The sequence below is a fragment of the Oxyura jamaicensis genome, chromosome 13 (genome assembly GCF_011077185.1).
Source record: "Oxyura jamaicensis isolate SHBP4307 breed ruddy duck chromosome 13, BPBGC_Ojam_1.0, whole genome shotgun sequence".
NCBI lineage: Eukaryota > Metazoa > Chordata > Aves > Anseriformes > Anatidae > Oxyura > Oxyura jamaicensis.
The window spans coordinates 17,406,511-17,432,566 of NC_048905.1; the positions used below are offsets into that span (position 1 = coordinate 17,406,511).

Genomic DNA, 26,056 nt, shown 5'->3' on the forward strand with positions numbered 1-26,056 from the left:
TCTCCCGCACCGCAGCCCCGGCAGAAATAATAGCAGGGCGCTCAGCACCAACCCTCCGCGAGTCAGGCGACGGGAAGGAAGGTGGACCGCAGGCATTTGCATGCAGAGGAAGCCATCATAACAAATAAAACATCCGTCTGCAGAACGGCAGCGAGGACGTGATGCGCTGCGGTTGAAGCCAGAACAAATATAAGCAAAAAAAAAAAAAAAAAAAAAAAGGTGGAAAGGATTTAATAAAATCAACAGGAATTTCAGATTTTTTTTTTTAATTATTTTTGCAGAACTATTTATTAACACAGCCTTAAACGAAATGGCAACACTGAACAGAGCCTCCTTCACTGTCTCCCTCTGTAGACACAAGACCAGCAGAAAGTTAATTAACTAAGAACTGGGTAAACAGAAACGATTCATTGCTTTCCCCTAGAAAATGGAATTAAACTAAGCACGTGATGTAACGTTAAATTAAAATACTTTTAAACAAGGATAGTTTAGTGGGTAACACGTGCAGCAGATCGTTCTATAGATAGATGTAACCAGCCACCTGGAGGAACTCTTGCTTTTCACCTGCTAGAAGTTGATGATGATTATAATAGAAACTAGGAATTAACGTTCACATGCATCTTTTCCCCTTTGTTCTGTATGCAGGATACACCTGCCTGCTGCAGATACACAGACGATTGATCTTTAGGCTTTCACATGGTGAAAGAATGTAATACCTTCAAAGTCGGCATAGAAATACAGCTTCAAACAAAACCTTCAAGTAGGGAATAATACAAAATCATAGAATTTGGCCAGGAAATGCAACCGAGCTTTCAACAGTTTCATAAGTCACAGCATTGAAGATTGAGCTAATCTCAAGTGCATTAAAATTGAAGTTGACAGCATCCCTTTAAAATATTAATCTGTTCCCAAAGCTCCTAAATGAACAGCAAGGGATTCTGAAGCTCGGTTAACATACCTTCATCAAGGTAACAGAGATGATGGACAGTAAGAGAAAACGAGATGAATGTGATTAACCATCCATTTTCCTGTAAAAACCTCCCCACAGACAAATCCTTACACCTACACAAAAAACACTTTCAATTTCAATTTATCTGTCCAGTCTGCATTGCCCTGGGCGTCGGGCCTGGCCTGCCTCTACAGAGATTATAGACAAAAATATAGAGCCTCTCACACGTAAGGGCTTTACACTCCAACAGCAGGCACACATACCCCTGCAGCATTTCGGTGAAAGAAAAAAAACATCTTTTATCATCTCCATGCACTTTGTCTCCCATAAGTATCATCTGGATCAAAAGTAACTGAAAAGTATTAATGAAAACCTTGTTTTTTGTATAATACGTTTCCGAAACATTTGTCTACAATGCTCGTTTTCTAGTGACAAAGCACTATCACAGCTCTTGCACAGACTGACTCACTGTGATTCCTTTCAAGCCATTAAGACTTCATCATGTCTAGGTTTGTGACAGAGCAGCCCTATTGATATCGAGCGGACTTCTTTCCTGAATCACTGCATAAATAAGCTCTTACCGTCCATTAACTGGCTGTGACCCGTAACTTTGATCCACTAACGTGGAAGAGCCAGTTTCCACTTTGAATGAAATTTTATGTAGTCATTCTTCAGTTGGAAACCAAAACATGGGAAAATGCCTACCCTTTCAGAAAAGGGGAACAAGAGGGGATATTGTTGTAGCCTCAGAATGATTAAAATTTCCTTCCCTCGGGCAGAGCGCTAGCCTTGCAATTAATTATACTTTCTCTAAGAGTCAGACAAAAGATGAAAATAAGAAGCAGCACTTTCGTAACTAAAGGGAAGGACAAGAGAGATCGTAGTTCATGATATTTCTGTCTTCTTACATAGTCCCATCACACTGAGAAAAAACAAAAGCAAAACTCGGCAGTTTTCAGGCTGTTGCAGCCAACTCCACTGTCACAGAGTTACTTTTTCCTCCTGCACTCTCCAATTAGTTTGTCATTATATTTCCTGAACAGAAACTAAAAATGCGTTGGGGACAAAATATATTTTTCCTAGGACTCCTAGAGTAACGCTTACAATAGACACCTCTTTTCTCTTTTATTCTGGATCATCCTTTACTTGAACAGCCATCATAAACACAACTAACGAGATACGTAACTTAATTTTCCTTAAAGCTGCATCAGGGAGCTAACCTGCATCTCCTAGGGGCTCCAGATTGCATACCTAATTATCAGCAGCTTAGCATTTGTAAGAACAAGGATATCGATAATTAGAAGCTTTCCTGAGAGGGCTCCAACAAGTTACTGGCAAGTTACTTCTCTACTAATGCTTAAAGGAAAAACAGTTTAATGGCATCATTTTTAACCTTGAGCCATGCAATATGTTTATACAATATTTGTTTATAGACTAAACCTAAAAGCATCTATCCACTCTTGTTCCTATCCCAGAGCAATAAGAAAAGCCGTGGGGTCTGAACCTGCACAGGTATTTTCAGAAGTTGTCAAACCAATGAAAGTTGGGGATTTTATGTCCTCTTGACACGCTTTTTGGGAACATGGAAATATCTTCTGGGGCATGAAAGTTCTGGATGATAATAATGAGAAACAGAATTCAAGATGTCAACATGATGGGGACAGGAGCCAAGAAATTCTAAGAAGCTAGAGATGACTGCTGCAAGCACCCCAAAACTGGGTATTCCTACCTCAAGCAGAGGTCCCATCTTTAAATGCCAATAAAACTAAAAAAAATAATCTAGAAGTCCTGGCACAACAAGAGCCAAAAATAGATCATTAATGCAATTTGGTCTGCTGTCCTTCAGTCACGCTTTTAAAAAATCTAAACGAACTGAAGAAGCATCTTTATGGAGCTTTTAAAGAACAATGCCCTGTACAAGATCTAGTTGCTTGTACAAAAAATTTTATATTAAAGTGTACAAATAAGGGATTTACAGACTTACTGCAAACAGTATACCAAGTTTCAGATAACGTATATGCCAAAAAAAAATGGCCATTAATTACTCATTAGTACTTCCATTTCACCTCCCTTTGCTTCTTCTGTTGACTCCTGCTGAAACCCAGAAGCCTCATCTGCGTTTACAGTAGATCCAATTTTTGGTACTTGTAATAGTATCTGGGAACAAGAACAGTAAGTTAAATGCTATTTTCATGTGTAAGAGAAAGCTTATTACTCTGACAAGCTGTTGAAATGTTTAAGAAAATTTATTTATAACTTGTTTGGAGTAACCTAAACCTTCTGAGAAGAGAAAAACCGTTTTGAGCGTATGTCCATTCTTAATGAAAAAAGAGTATCACCCCAAAGACTCCTCAAGTAGAGATGGAAAGAACCAGCATACAAAAATACCCCCACCCTTAATCAAAGTTAATTCTTGACTCGCAGACTCTTCTTGAGAAGCAGTAACAAAAGAACAACTTTTGTTCCGGTAACAACACTTTCTAAGACCCACTTGCCTATGACCTATGTTCAGTATTGCCACAATTCTCTCAGGCACATGACCTTACATCCTTGTCACGCTGAGTTCCTTGATCTGTGCAGAAGCATCACATGATTGTCATTAGTTAACACACACAGGAGCACTTCCCTGCATTCTAGATGCTGCATACACACAAGCTGGGTTAAAGCAGGAGAATATCTGGAGCAAGGAACCTGTGATTCCATGGAAAACTTATGCATATGCAGCATTTCTGAACACTATTATGCTTGTACAGCATCACTACGCTGAATTAAAACAGCAGGTATGACGAATGCAATTTGCAGGCACTGTCTGTAAAGAACTGTTTTAAATTTAGGAGGACATATGCCATCCAGTGGCGCACTGAGAAACTTCAAGTGAGATCAGAAAGAGAGGGAACTTTAACTCTGCGGTGGCAATGAGACAGTTTTGTGCACAGTTCTCATTCTTGTTTTAAAAAATATCTAGGAAGTGAAGAAAGGAGCTTCCCCCTTCCCTGAGGGTCTGAGAAAAGAACAGAAACCTGTAGAGAGAAATAGACAATCTTTAAAGAAAAACAGACCCTATTACATGAACTACTTTCAGAGAAAAAATGTGGATGCTAAAGAGCTCAGTTTAGCTGAGAAAGACATAAAACCTGCCAGTGGCTGAACGCTCAAATCAGACATCTTCACCTTAGAAATAAGATAAAGGATAGTAACTTACTGAACAAACTGATTTATTTTCTAGGGAGTCTCCATACCAGCAATGAAGCTCAAAGGTGTGTTTAGGAGCAACCTGAAGAGGTGCAGATATTCCTAGGGTTACCTAGTAGCACCTTCTGTCTCTAATGATCTAGCCTATGAAATGGAAGCACTGCTAACGGATCTGAATACACTGAAGCTAAGTTAAAAATGCAGAAAGTAAACTGGAGATGTGCAGCACAATGTCTTGTTCTGGAAGTTTAATCAAAGCTTTGAAGACAGATCAGACAAAAGCAGCTCTTGTTAAATACCTGCTAGGGACAGTCTTCCTATACAAATCTCTGTTTCCAAAAGCTTATACGTGAGTGTAAATTAGCCACACTGAAGTGCAAAGCTCTAGTTTTCTTCAGAAGAATTCATCTTCAACTTGTCCTGTACCTTAATCAGTAACATAACGCCCAGTGCCCCCTAAGTGGCCAGGAGTCCCATTTTTCTGAGCCCTGTATAGGCAAATATCTTATAGCACGTGTCATCTGCTACAAGAAAACACTTAGCAGAAGTTTCGGAATATCTCGTCTAACAACATGGAGAGTGAAGCTAACATTACAGGCAGGAAAGGGGGTTGTTTAAATAGAATTTGTTCAGCAGAAAATTGTCAACCAGCTGATATCTTAATGCCAACCAGAAGTTACTCCCATGATAATGGAACAGAAAACGTGAAACGTTTATAAAGAAGTTGAGATCTCAATTAAGTATTTAGCAAAACAGATTCTGCATCATCTTATCGACTGGGCAGTGGGAGAAGCAGCTTTAGGTACTTAAAACAGATGATCAAGACAGATAGAAAGTTACTGGCTTGTAAAGACAGAAGATTTTTTTTAGTATTACCTCCCAGTCCAGTCCATACTGTGACACTTCTACAGGCCAGCTCGGGAAAGAGTCAACCGCCTGTAGTGAGATGCAAGCATGTGGAAAGTTTGGGAACTCTTTTCCACTGTTAACGCTGGCAGGTACGTAGCCTTTGTGCTCCTAAGACTGTCTGCACTGATATATCAAAGACCCTTTGAGCAGAAAGTGTTAGCGTAGTTTGTTTATAAGTACTACTACAGGAAAACAGCGTTAAGTCAGGATTTGAAGTGTTCATGGCGTTTTCATCTTTAACCCTGTGATTCTTCCAAATATTCAGATTTTTTAAAAAGCCTTTAAACACAAATAGTTATTATTTATACAATGAGTCAATTCTATATTCCATTACCTTCAGGAACTCCTTCAGGAACGCAGAACTTCTTTGTGTTAACTGGAATTTGGTGATGCCTGGAAGACCTACGACCTGGTGAAGTTCTGACAATGGAGCAGATCTCTTTTCCGTAACACAAAGGCTGAAAAGATAACAACATTTCATTCACACAACTATTTAATAGTACTGTCCACACTGGCACGTAAAGACTGGATTTAAGGAGTGCCATAACATTAGAACTCTTTTCTTCTGAGCTCAGACATGCACAAACAATTTCTTCTGAATTTACATATGGACAGGTGGTATTCAGGAATAAGTCTTCCCCTGATGAGGCCGGTGACAAGCTAAGCTATAGCTGATCCAAATACAAAACATGCAGCAATAACTGCCCAGTTAAGGAACAGACAACAATTCAAATTAGATATCATTTGTTGGCTCACGTGAAAGATGTTCTGTTGCTTCAAAAATGTGATTTAGGACTCCAGCCTTCTACTTTTTGTTTCCAGCCTGTAACAAGACCCTAAGCTCCTCTATTTATTAATCTAGTGCCCACAAACTGAACCTTGTTTACAACAGTATATGGATCGTGCCACAAAGACCAATTTGTTTATAATCATTAAAAAAAAGGTAGCAGGATACACACTCACATCTAGCTTTGCACGCTGAGCATAATCACTGTTTTCTAAGGCTTTATTTTTCTCCATGATCAGCACAGTAGAATTCATTTGCTAAACAAAAACAGAGAAGAATTAAATAAAAAATTATTGTCTGCTCATTATTATTCCTATAGTATTCCCTGAGTAGACTATACTGCTTTATAGCAGCCACATTAAAAATTACTAACAGTTCTTAGCATTTAAGTACTGAATTCCAGCTGTTTGCCTTTTGTCTCATGCACTCCAGAATTAAGACAGAGAGCCAGTTTATTGCAGCCCAGAAAAAATACCTTTGAGGTCCCCTTAAAACAAGGCAAAACACTTCCTAACACTGTCCCTATTTAATTGCTATTTTTGCCATGATTCAGAATTCTCACTTCAATTTTATGCCTTTATTCATCAGCAGAGCACAATGGAAACGCTTACCACCACAGCATCTGTCTGTCTGGATGGCAGTGCTTCTGCTGCCACCCCCACTGATTTGGCTGCAACGTTTGCTGGGACAGATTCAAGCTGACTGAGTGATGATGCACCATCTTCTAACGGATTAGAGAATTCTTCATTTCTCTTGCACTTCACCCCTTTGGGTTTAGCAGTCTGAACGTCAGGCTAAAGGATGAAACGATTATATTTCATGTTCTAAAGCGAATCTCTGGAGCCTGGTAAGCACTAACAAAAAGCATTTTAGCGTCATACTCGGGCTCTGCACAACTGGGTTGGTAGCAGTGACACAATCGGTCTGAAAAACCGTGAGCCCAGGGAAACAGTGAGCCCAGAGGGCGCTACTGGAGCTACCCAGAGGTACAGGCAAGCCCTAAGCCATGTCTTCACTTTGCCATTGTCTGCAAGCCCTCGTTTCACGGGAACTACACTTGAATGCACATCAACAATTTTAGGTGGGGACTTCCACCTGTACAAGGAAGGGGCAAGTCATCTGTGTTACAACCTAGCTGATTTATTGAACGTCTTTCACCTTTCTTTCCGGTCCTACTGGTGAAGAACAGCGCATACCAGTTTTTAGGTCTGGAGTTCTCTCTCTTGCAGTTGTAATTTTACAGATTTTTTTTCCTGTGATAAATTTCCAACAAACAAATTAATTTTGAAACAAAGACCACGGCTACTCTTCAACCCATGTCTTACAGGATGTTTTTTAAACAGGGATTGTTCCAAAGCCACCCAGACAAATACTTTGATATAATCCTTATATATAGAATATAATAATACTTTGATATAATCCTTATCTGCCTTTCTCCCTCCCCCCAACAGGGCAGCTTCACTCCTTTACTCTCCCTTTCCTTGAGGAAATAAGGTTGCTTATTAATTGTATGCTCTCGTGGTTATTTACTGCTACACACACATACTATGGGAGCAGAGGAATTGCATAATCACAGCAGTCTTTGCCAGTGGCAACTTCTGCTGCTATTATAATCCAAATTAAGCAGAGGAAAATTATGTGGTGCCTGGGCCAGAGCCAGAACTGCATCAGTCACCTTTCTGAACTGTAGCTACAGGAGGGACTCCTCATACTGTTTGTGAAGGCTGATAGGAGCTAAGTTGAAGTAGTATGACTAAGAGTTTTGTTGCTGGATAAGTTAAATAAGAAAATGAATTTTCACTGAGCATCACAGGTGATTAAATATAAAAATGCCATTTCATTTTTTTGTCACCCCCTACCAAGTTAGTTAGAACCAAGTCTTATCTGCATGAGATTTTCAGCTCACACTTTCCCTTCTAGCTACTGTCGAGCTTACCCTGTGATACTTTACCTGCCAGAGTAGTTGAAACACTTAATTCTGAAGAGCCATCATTGCATTTTGATGGTCTCTTCCTAGGGGAAGAGGGGAAAAAAAAAAAAAAAAAAAGTGAACTGTTCTGAATGAATGTTCATGTTCATAAAACAACATACAAGGAAAGCTGACAGCTGGTGCCCCTCATAGCCTGTACTGCACAGGTAATCCTGACCAGACCAGAGTATAAATGGGTAAAAGCAACTTATTTAGGGATTTTGTAGATAAACATCCACTCCCATAAAAACCTGCACTGGGTTTTCTTTCACCAATTTCCCTACAGCTGCAGCATTGAAAGAGAAGTCCATAAAGCAAACACATACCTGCTTGTCTTAATGCATTGATTTGAAAGTTAGCAGGGACACAGGCAGTTGAAACTCACCAAAAGTGCTTGCAGGATCACAGGCTTATTCACACTGCCCAAAATATCATTTAAAAGAGGAAAAACCTAAGCATCAAAGAGTCTGCTTTGCAGATTACCTTGTGTATTGGTCTTGAAAATCTTCCAATACGGGTTCTAAAAAACACAAAATCTAAACTTTAAAAGAAAAAGCTAAGCAAGCCAGACAGTGTGTATGCTAATAAATTATAAAGCAAAACATTAAAAGCAAACATAGAACTCCAACAAGAAGCTATTCCCCATTACTCAGACATGCCTTAAATCAAATGATCAATACACACTTTATACAGGTTCTTTGTATTACAGTGAAATTTGTTTCTGTATATATTATTTAGTATTGTAGAAAATAATTACCTAATATTGCTGAAAGATTTGAGATCTGGGGTATCTTATCTATGGTCACCGCCTTGCTGGAGTCCAGGAGCGTGGAGTTCTTGTATTTAACGAAGTCCTCAAAGTAAGGATTACTTCTCTCTGGACACAGAAGATACAAGTGCAAGCTTCCCATATTAAAATTCAGTGAGTTACTAAACTTTTGACCAAACCGACAGAAACCTCATTTGCAAGACAATAAACCTTAAAGCAAAGTGAAAACATTGTCTTGGCTCAAACAGATGCAGGAAAGTTTGGGAGGAATTTGTCTCAAAGGCTGGCTGAAAGCAATTAGTTGGTCATTCCCTGCAAACAACTTGTATTAACAGCAAATACTTCAAGCTTACAGTACGATTCGAATTATATCAGGTCCTGATTCACTCTGGATTGGAAGACCAGATATACAGTTTCCAGATTAAGCACAGGTTGGCTCATGGCAAAGATTTGACCCGGTGCATCACACCAACATAGACCACCAGTTTTTCTATTGTAGATAGTTCCCTGCATTTCTTTTTGGCATCAAACAGTTCAAAAAAAAACCAGAAGTCTCACCTAAACCTTCCTCATCTCTGAATGTTTCAGGGGATGGACAACTGTTCAGGCTTTCACTTGCAGCTGTGTTATAATCTTCAGTTGAATCTGTATCTAAACACTCTAGGAGAAATGTTGAAACACCTGTGGGAAGAGTCATTCCTGTATCTGGAGAGAGAGGCAAAAAATAGAAGGATTCCAAATCTTGTACAAACCATCGTGATTTCCTTAGCCAAATTCCACTCCCGTGTTAATATTATCGATTCCATAGTTTTATACTGATTCACAATACAGTTAAAAACAAAGGACATCCTGCCGCCTGTTTTATACTGCCATCAGCTACCAGAAGACACCTTCCTTATCCAAGGCTCACTAGAAACACCTGAAGAATTTGGCCTCTGATAAACCTCAGCCAGATTTATTTTCTGAAGAACCATTTAGAAACAAGCTTTTGAAAACGAATGTTTGAGTAAATTGAAGAACTTATGTCAACAAGTAGTTCTGTCAACAATAAAACCAAGATCACGTGGTTTCAACAGGCTGGACTCAAGACTGTCTCAGGTGTTGTAGCCTTCCCCTCAGCAGGTAATATTAATAGTCTCTTCCCCTCCCTCCTCCCTTTTTTTCCTAATGAATAAGCTAGACAGTTCTCTCCGAAGATTTTAAAATAAATACAGGTAAGGTAAGTTTGAGCTCAGTAGCTTTTTTAATTGCTAGAAGCATGCTGGCCATGCAAAAGACCTTAAGTACAAGGTACACTCACCTGCTTGGAATATTTCCTGTGCTGTTTGGGCTGCCTACAGCCAAATCATGTGAACCAAGCACATGCTGAAATAAGAGGCAGAAGTCTAGCCAAAGATCACAAAACCCTTGCTGTCTCATAACATACAAGAACAGCACACCAATACTTTTACAGAAATATCATTAAAATTCAATGATGATTTTTTACATTTAGCTTTATGCAACGTATTCTGTAATATAATGTACTACCACCATACTCACCTGAAGTAACATCAGCACTTTTCAGACTGTCTCTGCTTTCAAAGCTGATTATCAGAGATTCCTAAAATTAAACGACCAATGCAAACAACCTAAGAAAACTGGGTATAGACAAATAAATGCAGTTTCACGTATTCCTGCATTAACAGACACTAAGAAACTTACTGTCTGGTACTTTATCACCTAAACTCGCTATTCAGAGCATGATTTGTAGCACTGTTTTCATGTGCCATCAACAAACCTGCAAGCTGACTTACAGTTTCAAAAGCCATAACCAATATCCATTACTTTATCCTACAGCCTTTGCTGGGTGAGAATTCCAGTGACATACTGACATCAGCTGAAGTCATACATAAGAGGAGCAATGACTTCCCTTGTCTTGATTTTTAGTTAGGCACAACTCATGCTGCACGTTTTCAGAATCCCAGCCTGTTCCTATAAACACAAACAGCTTTACACAACATATTCCATGAAACTAAGCATTTGCAGAACATGTAAATTGGTGGGCCCTAAGTGAGAGCTAATTCTTTTTTTAAGAAAAATACTTTAATCACTATTGCTTAAGGTCCTTGTAGAAGATTTCAGTTCAAACACGTGATGACTTATTTTTTTATGCATTTTTATTTTTTATGTTATTTTTAACATCACATTTCAGTGTTAGGCAAATAGCAAAGCAGCATTCTCACCTTCAGCGGTACAGTGCTGTCTTCTATATTCTCCTCATTTTTTTCCAAGCTTGGTGTTTCTTTGACATTCACTTGCATGCTGCATTTGAAAAAACAGAACAGAGCTCAGCTCTATACATGGAGCTACACTGTTCCAGAGGAAGCTGACATAAACTACAAAATGTGTTGATGAGTTGTCAACAAATAGCCTGAGAAAAATCAGTGTGCCAGGAATTCAGACTGTGCATCTCCCAAAGGCATCTCATAGAGGCAAGACAATATGAATTATTAGGCAGTGTTAATTATGGTGCATTTAAATGTATTCTAACAGACCTTTGGTTGGATGAATGGCTCACTTCGGTGACTTCAAGATTTTCTTTAATTTTTGGTAAGGTTTTCATACTGGATTTTCCCTTCAGGCCTAGGGAACGAGAAGTATTTAGTTTGGCAATTTTAGTTTTAATGTTAGAATTTAGCTGATTATTTCTAATTACAACACCTTTAAGCATCTTAATCTCTCTTGTCCATGCTCACAACAATTTTAGACCCTATTTTTCACAAATACAGCAAAGTCTTGATTTGGCTTATTATTTCTACCCAAGCTTTTTTTTTTTTTTTTTCCATCAGTCTATCAACAAGACCAAAAACAGCAGCAGGTGTTTTAGAAATTTGTTAATTAAAAGGAAGACAGACCACCTTGGAAGTGACCTCTGCTGTATCAAGACTAAAAGAACTTGGAGTATAAACTGGCTTTAAATGGAGTTTATTAGTAACATCATAATCAAACACTTCTACATTAAAATTGATCCTCACTGTATATAACCCAAAGGTGATGACAAAATTACTTAAGAAACAGGCCAGGCTGGATGGGGCTTTGAGCAACCTGGTCTAGTGGGAGGTATCCCTGACAGCAGCAGGGGGTTTGAATTAGATGATCTTTAAGGTCCCTTCCAACCCAAGTCATTCTAGAATTCTCTGATAAATATCAGAGACACATTTTAATATCTTCAAGCTAGTTTTAGAGGTTTCAAAGCTTTATGTTTTATTTTCAGCAGCCTAGAGTTCGAAATGGCCTAACTTCTCCAGAGCTGCACTTTTAGGACAGCACGTTAAAAATGCACCTCCATGCAAAGAAACGGGCCTGACATGCTGCATTGCCCTCGCATCATACAGGGCCGTTTAGTGAAAACTCCCTGGGTTTCAGGGCTGGACAACATATGATCAGGACTCACCCCTTCCCTCTTTCTTCCCCATACACACAAGTATAAGCAAACAGACCTCAGCGGCTGCTCGCTGTACGTGGCCAGCTGTGTAAGCTGGCAGAGCATGGCCAAGACCAGAAGTCCCAGCTGTAGTCCTAGCTTATTCCAACTCTTACCCACAGACAACTGAGACATCCCACACCGACCTTCCCCATTTACGTTTGCAAGTCCCAAGACCACCACCACTTTCTAAATCCCATTCTGACCACATTTGTTTCTTTAAAGCCTCCAATTCCCAACAGGAGATGGGCAAAAATCTACACTACTGTGAGGCCCTTCCTTTCGAGGAACAGCTTTAAGGAAATTTTTAAAGCCTCCTTCCAGAGGTGGGCAAGGGTTTTGTCATGCTGTTTCCAGAGGAATTGGTTTGCCAGCCAAAAAAAAAAAAAAAGTACCTTACGAAATAGAAAACTCCTTTTTATTACTCACTAATGGCTAGGACAGAGCAGAGGGCCCTGACTCCTGACCTGCTCTTTCCCAGGGGCAGCAACAACCTGCTTGGGCCACAACGAGCAAGAATCTAAACCAAGAAACCAAACCTTCCATCGCCCTTCCCCGGAGGCTGTCCCAGCCCGCACAGCGCCCCAACCCGCCTCCCAAACTGCCACAAAACCCTCAATTTTGAGCCAAACACCGCCCCCCCCTTCCCCCCCCTCCCCGACATGGCGGCGGGGAAGGAGCGGTGCTTACAGCCGGGCTGCGGCCCGCGGGGCGCCGCGTTCCCGAACAGCCGCCGCCGGCAGGGCTGCAGCGGGCCGGGGCGACCCAGAGCAGCCGCCCCGCCGGGTAGCGGGGACGAGCAGCGCTTCTTCCGCGGGGCCTTGCCGACCGGCCACCGGCACCGCTCCATTCCCCTCCGGGGCAGCGAGGGGCCGTCCTCTCTTTAGGCACCCGGCAACCTCCAACCGCCCCCCGGGCGCCGTTGGGCTGGGATAGCCGGGGCACGTCTCGCATGCGCGGAGCCCGGAGCCCCCCCAGGCCCGGCCCGGCCCCTCCGGTCCTCCGTGAGGGCAGCCCCGGGACCCGCAGCCCGGCGATGCTCGGCTGGGGACGGGACGGGACGGGGGGGGGGCGTCGGGCTCGGCTCCGCCCGGGCTGAGGCGGCTGCGGAGGAAGGTTGGATTTTCCTGGGCGTTACACAATAAACATTGGGCTTGAGGGGATTTGTGCCGAGAGGGTGATAAATTAACGTCTTGGGCGGTTGTGAGGATGGAAGGGAGAAATGGAAGCCGAGGGGAGCGGCCCCCGCGTGGGCGCGCCTGTAGGGTCAGCCCTGCGGCCCTCAGGCTAAGGACACCTGGGAGCTGTTGGCAGGCTGCAGCTGTGGCGGCTGCCTTCTGTAAAGCGCCAGCCCCTGGTTTCTGGCGAAAAATGAATCATCAGAAAGTACCATTTGCCATGAAACTTCCAGCCCCATCCCACCCTTCCGTCTGGTGGCTTTGGCTTCTGTGCTGCTGCTGCTGCTGCTCTGATGTGACTAACAAACCTGCAGGTGTATTTAGGTCTGTGACACGCCCTGCAGTCAGAATCGTGTCCGTTTTATTCCCTTTGGTGATCAGACCAGATGCTTCAGACTGTGTTTGTAAAGCAGAGGAATCTCGCTGCTTCTTTGAGAAGGCAAAATAAGATAATTCCTCGGCATGACTGGATGACCAGCGAAGGGATAGATGCAACTGCACGCAAAAACTGGAATAGAGACTGAATGCTTTTAAAGTTTATTGTTTTAGACACATAGTCTGAAAAAATACTATGCATTCCCAGTTGTCAATTCATATTAAACAAGCATATACACTTTGTTATATTATTATTGATTTAAAATTAAAAATAAAAAATAAAATGAAACCATTACAGAAAGACTGCTGCATCTTCAGAGGACTTTGCAACTATTGTTTTGTGTAGAAGATTGCTAAAATCAATCTCAGGTTCCAATATTCCTTTGGTCCTTATTTTATTTTTTTACAACGCGTTTCGTATAGGCACACATTCTGAATTACTTCATACAGAGGACAGAGTGCTGGAGTAACAACAGATTTTTAAAAAGAGATTTTATTGTATGTCAGTCAATGAGAAAATCTTAGGAGCAGTTCTGAGAAATGTGACAGTTCAATTCTTTACAAAAGTTTCCATAGCTGACTTTTTGATATACATGCTAATATACCAAAACAGAAAACTTTACAGTTGATTATTTTTTTTACACAAATGTATATGTTATATTTTGATCCCTTCACTTCCCGTTGAAAATAGAATAGGCAACGCTTAGGAAAATGCCTCATTTGTTTGCCGCTTGTACTTTGCTAAAATATATAACAAAAGCTGAAATGAAGTGAAGGGCTTAAAGGGGCTCTAGATGCCTCAGAAAACATTTTATTTTGGAACAATTCCACAGATATAAAGTTGTATTCCTCCCAGTAATTACAGGTATCCAGATCTCTCCTCCAAAAATAGGTTCAGCTTCATCATTTAGCAGGAGAAACTATAGAGTAGAAACCATTAAATGTGCAAAGTACTGAAGAATGTTAATTCCAAGATGAAACAAAAATCTAATTCTGGTATCAACTTTTTTTTTTTTTTTTTTTTTTCCCACAGACAAAACCAAAATGAGATAAAGAAACAAAGAGGATGCAGATAGAATTGCCTCTAAATAAAATGCTTTGCCAAATTTTATGTAAGGCATCAAGAGGTCTTTAAGTAATCCATTACCATGCAAAAATAGTATATTATTTCCCACTTTACATTCATCTTGTAGCAATTTATTTACATAGAGATCACCAGTTTGTGCTTTTAACACATGGAAAATAATAATAAAATTAGTTGATTTGTTTCATTCCAGAAGATTGTATAAGTCAGATTATTTTGTTATAAGCAAAAAAAAAAAAAAAATCATATCCATGGCAAAAATGACATTGGACTTTACTGATGCGGATACGTACTTACTAATAGTGATGATAGATTGCAAAATAGTACTTCATCAATAAACAACTCACCGTTTCTCTCTTACCTGATCTATATCAACTATTTTAACCTGTAAATGTGCCTTTCAGGACAGAATCATTCTGTGCATTTCTGCCAACGTGGCATTAAGACTGTCTCATGGTTTCTATGCACACTTTTGTGTGTCTTTGACCATTTCTGTGGCAGCATGGTATTTTGTCTGTGCAATATATGGAGCAAAGAGCATACAAAATAAATAACTAAGCAATATTCTCTTCCTGGAAAAAGTATGTTACTCTGATTTTCATATACAAGCACTGGAGGCAGTCTTCCAGTGATTTCACAGGCATAGCACCAGGCCCAGGAAGAGCCTCCCATTTTTAAGAGAATACAGAAAGTCGCAATCTGCAGCACACATACTACAAAGCCTTCTGGGGAAAAGGGCTGTAAAATTACTTTGTCACACTCGACTGCTCAAGGCAAAGGTGTTTTTGCACGAATCCCACCTGCAGTACCAGAGCAGAGATGTGCTGATTTCAGTGGCCTTGTATTTTCTCATATACTTGGATGCAGAATGAATGCCACAATGACAGTAGTTAACAACGGTCATCTTGAAGCCATCAAGAATAGTGCTGTTTACAGAGAAGCGTAACATGCACTGCTGTTTATGCAATGGCTCTTGAGTCTCAACTCCTTAAATAAGAAGTGTATTAGAAATTAATTTTGTAATTGGTTATCTTGAGAAAAAAAAAATAAACTGGTTGCTGGACAACCCTGGGGGTTTCCTTGGTGGTCACAAGAAGTACATCAGTTTAAGAGAGCTCAAAGAAAAACAAACATTCCTGGAATTTGAAGAGAAGCATGTTTATGCCTAGCACATGCCTTGTGCATGTACTCATGGCAAGTTTTAATCTCTTGCAACATTTGTTATGGTTATGGTGAGAGAGTCATCTGCAGAGGAAAATCTGATTAGACAAGAAAGTAATAGAGACAGCTCTTAGTTTATTCAAACAGCTTTCCACAAGTTCTGAAAATATTCACACTTCAGAAGTGAATTTCTCTCAAGTTTCTCTCAGATTTTGCTTCATCCTATTGTGGTCCATACTTTTCCTTTTATTATCAAGTAACAAAGCAGCATCATACACTTACAGATAACAGCCTTAAGTAAACTCGTATTGGGAGCTTCCCTGCTTATACACAGAGTTCAGTGGTCCAGAAAAGTCTGGTCAACTGAAATCACCTTAGGAGAAAAGTAAATTCAATTCAGGTGGTAGAAAAAGGTCAGTGGAAAACAGCTTTTCTATACTTTCTTAGATGACTAGTTACCTTTTTATTTTTTTATTATTATTATTCAAAAGGTATGGTGCCTTAGAAGAGAGGAAATTGTACTGAGTCTAGCTCTTTGTTGCTCTGAAGCGCCCAACTGCTGTCTTTTGGCTGATACAGACAGGAGACGGACTAGACTCCTCAGAGATGAAATTCCTGTGTGACCTGATCTAAAGAGCCAGATTTTGTACAGTAATTCGTGCCACACGCCCAAGTTCCCCAGGGATGCTGTTGCTGTGTATATTGGAAAAAAATGAATGTACAATGCTGTCTGGTCACAGCAGTGATATTTCTTACTTGCCTTGGACTGATATGAATCATTACACTGGAAACGAATGAGGAATCAGGCACAAAAGGGACTCAGACAAACACTTCAACACTTGATAGTTCAGATTGCCTTGTTCTGTGTGTGAGTGATTATGCTAACAGATCACTTTGTTCTGAAATTACTGCAATAAATCAGTCTTTGTGTAAAACTAACTCATTAACTCAATTTATTTAATTTTTAAAGCATGCAATGGAATTTCAGAGGGAAAATGAGAGATAATTCAGATTAATAATTTAATCTTTTAGCTTCAAAGGCCTACAATGGATTCCAATTCTAAGAGAAAAAAATGTGTGCTCTCACTGTCCTAGCAAGGACGATCTAGCAGGCACAGCTCCATGCTAGCACGCTCCGGTGCAACAAACAGCAGCTGTTAACGTACACGGATATGTGTTAGGACCCTGTTCACAGGAGGAAGCCACCAACAGTCCCAATATTCACAGTACCTTTTCTGACTGCTTTGTACTGTGCTTCACATCAGGAGAGCGCTCCAGCATCCGTTCCTGTTCCACAGGGGACTTGACCCCTTCCAACGGCTGCAGCTGGTTGTGAATCCAAGGCTTCATCCCGAAGTTTGCTGCTTTTTCCAGAGAGGCCACTGGCAGCGACGTCAATGGGAACCAAGGCATCAGAATGTGGGGATGTTTTCCTAGCAGACCTTTCTGCAGCCACGTCCAGGGCTCTACCACGCCGCGTCACCTTGCAACCGAAACAGCTCTCTCAGCCTGTCCGGAGCAGTGTTCCTTCCTTGTCCCAGCGTGCTGGAGGATACGCTCCATTTCCATAGTGTTCTGAAAGGGAGCTGGCCCGACCAGCCTATGCAGTATTAGCAGCATGTAAAGTAATAAGTTAGGGACCGAGAGCACATAGGTTAATGCGACCTCACTGCACCGGCTCTCATGCAGGCTTTTTTGCTTTGTTCAGCTCTGCAGAGCCAGCAGCGCTCCAGCATCCTTCGGGTCACTGGGATGCCCATGGGGGCTGTGCTGGAGGAGACCCTGGGGAGAAGTCAGCATGCTGTGGGTGGGCTGGGTTTGGATGGGGAGAAATAGGGGGACTTCTACCCTACCGCTTGCTAGCATGTTCTTCTAATCTCAAGGTAATATTATTCCCTAGGGTGTAGTATACTACTAGGCCTGTTAAGTACAAATACCAGGAGATTTCTTCCTATTTCTATTCTGGTTGTTAGGTCATTAATGATTAAATCAAATCGATGTAATTTACGTCCTGGAAAATATAAAAACTATCACTTAATATATAAACCAATATCCATCTTGAAGTTCCAGATCAGGGAAAATAGGCTTTCACCATCAATCACTGATAGCTTGAGGTAGACCACATTATTGAATTATGCACAATTTTAGGCTCTAATGTGTTAGGTTATATACAATCAAATATCAACAGACATACCTGAAATTTTCCCTAGTTTTATTTGAAATATTTGTAGTTATTAATAAGATAAGTTTCCATAATTTACTTGGTCGTGGATTGAAATTGCTGTATATTTTGTGGCAACTTAGCATAATTCTTGGTAGTGCCCTACTGTGGACGTAGAGTAAAAATTGTATCACACCCGATGAAAAAAAAAAAAAAAAAAGGAAAAGGGAAAATATGGTTAGTGGTGAAATCCTAAAACAAAAGGCTCAAATGTAAGATTCAGATGTTTATCCGTTTCGGCTGTGTCATTCTGGCTCTGTACTTTTGAGTATTACTCTAATATTGCTACAAAGTCCATTATTCAGAAGATTCTTCCTGTGGTTTCAGATGGAGATGCTGGAATATAGCTCTTCTATTTGTTTTTTGAAGTAATCTCTCAGTTCTGGTCTCTTAGCCTTTAACGTTGGTGTCAACAAACCGTTTTGTACCGAGAACATATCAGAGTGAATGTAAATGGCTTTTACCTGGAACAAAAAAAGGGATATAGTTATAGCAGAGATCCCAGGCACCAGACTTGGTGAGCATGGCTTCCTGCAGCAGCCTTGCAGGGGTCACCTCTGTGCCTCCTGCATTCCTGGGACCCTTCAACAGCCCACCAGGATTTCCCTCAAGTGCTCAGGTGGTGACACCGAATCCTGCCACCACACCTGGCCTGTGCCTGCAGTGGCCTGCCCCCGGAAGGGACACACTGAAAAACGGAGCAAATAAACCTCTTTTCTGCATGAAACCAAAGCCAAAACATGGGGAGGCAGAGCACCAGGGACAGCATTGCCACATGCGACATTGTGACTGCAGCTTCACACAGCTGAAAAACTACACAAGAGAGGATAGGGGAGGAGAAGAAACATCGTGCTAAGGAACATCACCTTTCTGAAGAGCAAACCAAACTGCAAAGAAGGCAAGCACCACTGATTCAGTCTTGCAAAATTACCACACAGCTTTGCAGGCACAAGGAATGTGCAGGAGGATCGTCTCTAAAGGAAAAGAATTGATGGTGTCCTACAGGCTAATTAAAGTGATGTGAAATCTCCCATCCCAGGCAAACAATGCCACAGGGCTGCCCTCGGTGGCAGCGGTGGCTGAGCTCAGCAGGGAGCCTGCAGCACCAGTAGGAGCCAGCTCGTGGGAGCAAGCAGGAAGCTGTAACGTGGCTGGTCACAGGCCACCAAGTTCAGATAAATTCCCCAGCCATCTGGTGCTTTGATCATTTCCCAGACCAGGCTGTCTTGCATTTTGGTAGCTTGGGAGTTGCAGGAATATAGATTGAGGACCAGTTTTAAAATCCCTTTTAGGTTACGTGATTCATTTATTCCCCTGTAAGCTTTGTTGACCAGTGCCTTCCCCAGGGACACCCTTCCCAAAATCAGCGTCAATACAATTAGTGCTTCCCCTGCTTGCTGCAACCAATTTCTGAGAGCCTGCACCCTGGAGACGGCTGGCTACAGAAGCCAGAGCTGTCGTTTCACAGCCCAAGGTCCCAGCTCAGGACCCTGGTGCTGTGGACAAGGACAGAGACAGGAGAGTGGCTTTTCCATGTGTCAGGGATCCCCTCCCACAAGATCACTGGCCATACTATCTGGCTCAAGGGTGGGTTTTACGATTACCTATTGCAACAAAGATCTAATTTTGAAGCCCTTTAGTTCTGAAGTGCAAAATATTTCGTCTTAATTTTAAGAAAGATGGCAAGGCTTTCCTCACTACATTATTAGCTGCAAAATGCTGATAGAGTAGATGGCTTGAGAATATTTCATACTGTGAATGCCACAGCAGGAGCAAACCAGACTTATTATCACAGACAAATGTGCGCTGTAAACCGTGTTTATATTGAATTTCCTTTTAAAATTCATTTCTTTTTAATATCATTTCATTTTCATGTGTAACAGGGACAAGAAGAATAACAAATTGATATTTAATATTGCTTCTGCTTCACTCAGATATGGTGAATTACTCATTGGAGTTACCACCCAGAAACAGACTACACAAAGGCAAAAAGCCCCTTGATACTTATATGTATTGATTAAGATGTTCATTATTTGAACAGAAATATGTTTATTTACATTTTTTTTTTATTTTTTACTGTGTTTTTAATGCTATATATTTCATTATTGGTTTCACATCTCTCCTTCTGGAGAGTTTGTGGCTCTTTTGGGGGAATATTTACACAAGCATCAGAAAAGGATTAGTGCACAGGCTGAAAATAAACAAAACAGCAGCATTTCCTATGACAATTACAAACACGGCAATTAAAGCCCCATTTTCTTACAGTGGGAGTCCTCCAGCTATTCATCTTGAACCCTGCCTATCAGACTGGAGACATGTACCTGGGCTGGATTTTTACCTCTGCACCCACAACTTTCACTAAACTTAATTCAAATCTCAAGCATGAGTGGAAGGTGAAATCATGGCACATATTTTTCAAGGGAACAAGTACAGCTTGTCAGCATTAAACCTCTGTTTTAAAAGACCTTGTATGCCAGCTACAGGAAGAATATGCAATAACACAACAAATGCTTCAAATCTGTTCAACATCCATAGACCAATCAAGCTTGTCTGACCATGGTTAATAATGTATTAATTATTTCATTTTACCTGCTCAAAGGAGTGAAGTCCGCTCTCCTTACCTAACCGTACCATGTCTTCCATTATTGCTTGCTTCAGTTCCTGGGTTAAAACATACAGATTCCCCATGAAATATCAGAAACAACCTTACATGCAGTTAATGCCATTGTTCATCATTAAACATGTTTCTGAGAAAAGTTCAAATGCCTTACTGACAGCACATAATTAGCACATACTCTAATAAAGCAAGGTACAAACATTAAAACTAAGCGCGGTGATGTTAATTCCTTCCTCAATAGGAAATGGCTGGCTTGTACTTCCACACAGTGAAGGGCTGAGGGGTGGATGTTAAATCTACAAACCTTCAGCTACTTGCCAGACTCGGAGGCAGAATTACTCCCCACAGACACCCATGGCGTGACCCAGCGGCACCGGTGTTCGGTTCTGCGATCCGGCTCGGTGAGCCAGTATTGGAGCAAGGCTGGGATCCTTCCTTAACATCTACACGAGCACAGCCTCTCCTACTGCTGTTCCCTGCCAGCAAATGCTCGGCTCCCCCCGGGCCCACAGCACTGCGTCCGGGTCAGCCCTGCCTAGAAGATGGCTCCCTCAGGGCTGGCTTCCCGTCACAAGATGGTTCTTGCTACTGCCACCACCAGTAGTCGCGACCACCTCTGACGAGGTTACGCACAGTGACACAAGGCCGGACTGCCAACAGATAGAAAAACACACCTTGTTTTTACAGAGTTCTGGGTATGTTCCATCAAACCCTCTTTTCTTTGCCCAGCCTGGCATAACTTCAGAGTCCGGCACCACAATTCCCACCAGAAAAGCCTGCAGGTGAAAGAGAGCAGCAGTTTCAGGCAAAGGCTGAGCCACATTTAAGGCACCATGCTGAAGTGAATACATAAGCGGGTTGAATTCGCTAAGTGTTTATCACTTTTTGCCCAATTACGTCAGTAATTTGCTGTCATGTTGTAGCGAGGTGCGTTTTGGTGTCTTTGCCATTTTCTCAGATAAAATGGTTCTCCACGACCATTCCTGTATTTGCCAAAAAATGTAACACCTTCACTTGGGTTTGTGTTCTGCTTGGATATTAAAGAAACTGCTTACACTTTTCACACGTAAGTCAGAGCAGAAGATTGCCCATGCCGTTTGTACACAGGTATTGGTGGGCCCGGGTGTCTTGGGCAAGCTGCAAGGCCAAGAGAGGCCTCACCTCTAGGGCAATCTGTCCAGAGGGATGAGCTGTGATGGTTTCAGGAGCTGTACATGTCTGTACAAATATGCAAATAAACCATCTTTGCTGCATAAGCAGCTGTAAGCAGTCTTGGGATGAGATTGGTCAAAACAGGCAGGCAGTGGTCACGGGGCAGCAGTGGCTTAGTCTTCATCTGGCTTACCAATGCTGGCATGGCAAAGGAGGGCTTTAGAGACCCAAAAGGTGACACCAAAGCTAATTTTATGGTGTAAATTTTGGCCACAACATCCCTCAAGCTGCTTAGGGTCACGCCAGCAGCTCACCTCCAGAACTGGAGAGACGTTGGGGCAGAAGTGCGGTGTGACCCACCCACGCAGTCCCCCCATTCATGCCCAGCCCTCTGACTAATAATCACAAGGAACAAAGTAAGATTTTCTGAAAACCTCATTTTTACCTGCAGGCTGTCTCCATGGACATAGATCTGGGCAACAGGATCACTACGGATATAGATATTCTCTATCTTCTCCGGTGCAATATATTCTCCCTGAGCAAGTTTAAATATATGCTTTTTCCGGTCAATAATTTTAAGAGTCCCATTCTGTTAGGAGAAAGAAATGACAGTTCCCAGAGAAATTATTTAGCACAGAGGCTCAGTAAACAGCCTGCTCTAAACAGCGCTGTTTAAATTGTCAGAAAATGCTTCACTGATGCATAAGCTTATTCTGAAAAAAAAAAATAAGCTTAATCCTTTGTAAAGATAGATCTACTTGGAAACTTCAGTACTTCAAAATTTACATAGCATAATAAGATTGACATAAGAACAAGCAGCTGGTCAGTACGCACAGGTAACCATTTCCCAATGTCTCCAGTGTGAAGCCAGCCCTCCTGGTCCAGCGCTTCAGTCGTCTTCTCCTCGTCTTTCAGATAACCCTTGAAAACATTCGGTCCTTTCACACATATCTGCAAAATAAACAGAGTTGCTAATAAATTATTTTATTATTCTGCTGTAATTGCTAACAAGCTAAATAGTAATTCGCTGATACTGAAATATGTTAAAGGTTGATTTACTGACTGCGCTCCCGGAAACTAAGATATATTGAGTTATAAAATTACCTATGGATGTTTTTCAGACTAGTGGATGTATGAACTAGGGATTGAAAAATGATTTCTTTAAAGTTGATTTTCATTCATTTTGCAGTTAAAACCAAAAAAGTTATTTCAATAAATTTGATTTCTATGCAATATTTGAAAAAAACAGTAATATTTCTATGCAATATTAAAAAAAAAAAAAACAGTAAAAAAAAACAGTAGTGTAGAAATCACAGAAATTCGGGTCCTCCTAGCTGAACTAATTAATTCAGTCTTAGCTATTAAAGTAATCAGGCATGACATTGGCTGCAAGTACTGTTGTTGCCCTTTGCTAATGAATGCTTTGCTGCTCTGTTAGTGAATTGATGTTTTCCTTCTCAGATGTAACATGCAATAGATCTGCAACTGTACACCTTGAAAAGGTAAATTGCTTCTGTAACTACACTTTGACTTAATAAGGGTTAGCTAGTGAGAATTTTATATAAAAATATGAGTTACTACCTCTCCTTCTCCTTTGGAAGCAAAATAATTCAGCTCTTCCACATCCTTCAGTCTGATTAAGTTGCAGGGCAAAGGGGCTCCTACATGACCTGGAAATCAAAGACTGCAAGTCACTTGTCAGCTAACAGACATTTTATCAGCATTTCATTAGTAGTTGCTTGCACGGTTGTAGATACACTTGATTTTCTTGCAGGAATTGTGTCTGTGTGCAGAAATAATTTGGAAAAGGTGGAAGAAAATAGCTACCTGACGTCCAGTCACCTGGGGTGGTGAAGGTGCACCCAGCTGTGCACTCTGTTTGGCCGTAACCTTCATAGACCTGGCAAAGAAACAGGCACCTCTGAAGCAGCGCGTGTGGTTGCACCGCTGCAGAACACAGTGCTAGGAACCGTCCTGTGAACTAATCCTGCCTGCTGCAATGAACAGGCACAGCTTTAACACACGGACACTTTCCCTGGCCCCTACTGTATACAAAACTATCTCTACTATCAATCACCATTGCTGTGCAGAGCTGAAAACAGTGTGAAGACAAGTTCAGCAATTAGCTTTTAAGCCAAGAAGTATGTTTCTCTGCAAGAGGGAGCTGTTGGTGGGGGGAAAAAGTGCTATTTTTCTGGGACATTTTGAAAATACACCTTTTAATTTTTTTTAACTTAATTTTAGGATCTTGAATGAGGCCTTTTAGTTGCCTGGGGCTTCCCAGTCAAAAAGAAATAACGCAGAGGAGATCTGAACTGGCTTACATGGCCACCTGAAGATTACCATTCCCCGTTTATATATAGAACAAACCTCATGAAGTTCCTAGCACATGCACGGGCCTGCTTAATTGCACAGTCAGCCAAATGCTGGGACAGGTGGGATGACTTGATGCTTTGTGCTGGCAGCTGCCCGCAGTGACAGCAGCGCCTGCCTGCCCGAGGCCACCGGCTGTCCCCTGCTGCCTCGCCACCACGGGGACACCAAGATGTTGTGGCCGCATACCCTGCTGTCATGACAGATGCTGGCAGTCCTGAGGTCCCAGCCCAGCTCCCCAGTTCCCCACGGGCACCCCCAGCTCACCTGGCACCCGAGGGCCGCCCGCAGGAAACCCAGGACGGTGGGAGAGGCAGGGGCAGCGCCGGTCACTATCATGCGGACGCAGCCGCCGAGACTCGCCTGCTCAACACCAGAAAATGAAATCAGAAATACATCTCAGATCAGGACAGATGGCAAAAACCAGGCGTATTTCATATGCAGAGCTTGCACAAAATGGCCCTAACGTCTGCTCCTTCTAGAACAGATTCAGCCGCGCTATGGAAATGAGAACTGACCCTGAATCTTGCCTCAGGAATAAAAAGCCAGCTAAATCTTAAAAGCAGGAACTTTGCCCTTCAGGCAGAACTAATGGCAAAGACACTGCTCTTGCTCTGTCAGATCCGTCCTGTGCTGGGGGTGAGCATCCAAGGCTGTCCCTTTTTAAGGCAGATGCCTTTCCAATACTTGTGAAGGTTACTACACCCACTCCCATGTCAACTTTTACTTCTCCCCCTCACTTCATTTCCTTTTTATTTTTCAAAGAGTAAAATGAAGGAAGCACAAGACAACACAACTCCCGACTGGTGCTGAGGCTCCCCAGCTCCCTCAGCACCCTGTGCCCCGCTGCCCTCCACACCACGAGCCCTGCTCTCTGCACGCTGCAGTCATCTAATCCGCAGATGCAAGACACAGTCAGTTTCTGCAGTTAAAAATAAAGTGGCGTGTCTTCAGATAAGTTATGCAATTAAAAATGAAGTAATCAGAGCCTCCTAGAGAAGTACAGTGCCTGGAAAACCTGGTTTAAAGCTATTTTATTTTAATTACCAAGGGGATTTATGGCACGCAGCAGGGCACTCTGATTTCTTTCCCCTCTTGTTGAATCAAGATTTACACGTGCATTTTTCTCTACACCCTTACCCTTGTTTTCCATTTTCAATATGCCCAGCTGAAACCCATCCCTAAATCCAATCTGTGTTATCTTTGGAGCCACATCCCTTCGGTCAGTTACTCCTCCTTCCCCCTCCTGACCCCCTTCCCGAGTTTCATCCCCTCCGGGAGGACACAGGAGCAGCTGAATGCCATCGTCTCCCCACCCCTTGCAGGATGTGAGGGGGAGAAACCCTTCACCCGTGGGGCATGGGCAGAGCCCAGAAAACAAAGGAGGTGCGAAATGCCCCAAGAGCAGCACTGCTGAACCCATCGCCTGTCCAAATGCAGGCTCTGGCATCGTGCTGTGTCTTAAACACGGCTTCAGACCCCAGAATGAATATATAAGCAAAAACAGAAACGTAGCCAAAGTTAATGGAACTACAAACTGTGCTCTATTTCCTTTTTCTGTTCAAATTTTCGGTCTGCAATTTGCCAGTGAGCAGCAATTGGCCTCAGCTTGCTGCAGACAAGCAGATTTCACCAATTTCAATGAAAATCAATCATTGCCAGAAGAAATGACAGTTCTTTGTCTTTCGTCTTTGGAAATTCCTTACCTGTATTTTATTAAAGAACAGCTTGTCCCACAGGCTGTCGTTTCTGATGATCCCATTTCGGACTTCTGCTTTTTTCCGCTTGGCGGCAAACTCCAGAATCCAGCGCTTCAGGGAGGTGTCTGCCTGGCTGAAGATCTGGCCGGTGGGAGGG

The 26,056-nt window shown here is 41.9% G+C and overlaps 2 protein-coding genes across 8 annotated transcripts in view; both read right to left on the bottom strand.

Moving 5' to 3' along the window:
• Window positions 1–256: 256 nt before the first annotated feature.
• Window positions 257–13,052, bottom strand: MEIKIN (meiotic kinetochore factor). Of its 3 annotated transcripts, none has more exons than XM_035338743.1 (13): window positions 12,729–13,052; window positions 11,110–11,197; window positions 10,798–10,876; window positions 10,115–10,175; window positions 9,134–9,280; window positions 8,564–8,683; window positions 8,290–8,326; window positions 7,789–7,850; window positions 6,996–7,090; window positions 6,449–6,631; window positions 6,014–6,094; window positions 5,385–5,508; window positions 257–3,106 (listed from the first exon to the last, which is right to left on the bottom strand). In XM_035338743.1, exons 1-13 carry the CDS (start codon window positions 12,886–12,888, stop codon window positions 3,060–3,062), a joined length of 1,284 nt encoding a protein of 427 aa, XP_035194634.1. In that variant the 5' UTR covers window positions 12,889–13,052; the 3' UTR covers window positions 257–3,059. The 3 variants fall into 3 exon arrangements, with proteins under 3 accessions (XP_035194634.1, XP_035194633.1, XP_035194635.1); XM_035338742.1 differs by having other exon boundaries at window positions 7,774–7,850; XM_035338744.1 differs by lacking the exon at window positions 12,729–13,052 and adding an exon at window positions 12,155–12,552 and having other exon boundaries at window positions 7,774–7,850.
• Window positions 13,053–13,732: 680 nt separating this feature from the next.
• The window catches only part of ACSL6 (acyl-CoA synthetase long chain family member 6), a 51,938-nt gene continuing 39,614 nt past the window's right edge, over window positions 13,733–26,056 (bottom strand). For all 5 annotated transcript variants that reach the window (XM_035338380.1, XM_035338377.1, XM_035338376.1 and 2 more), the window contains 9 exons: window positions 25,906–26,040; window positions 24,467–24,562; window positions 23,654–23,726; window positions 23,408–23,496; window positions 22,661–22,777; window positions 22,272–22,415; window positions 21,349–21,450; window positions 20,647–20,718; window positions 13,733–18,521 (listed from right to left, as the gene is read on the bottom strand). In XM_035338380.1, coding sequence (XP_035194271.1) covers window positions 18,381–18,521; window positions 20,647–20,718; window positions 21,349–21,450; window positions 22,272–22,415; window positions 22,661–22,777; window positions 23,408–23,496; window positions 23,654–23,726; window positions 24,467–24,562; window positions 25,906–26,040 — 969 coding nt within the window. In that variant the 3' untranslated portion in view covers window positions 13,733–18,380. The remainder of the gene's footprint in view (window positions 18,522–20,646; window positions 20,719–21,348; window positions 21,451–22,271; window positions 22,416–22,660; window positions 22,778–23,407; window positions 23,497–23,653; window positions 23,727–24,466; window positions 24,563–25,905; window positions 26,041–26,056) is intronic.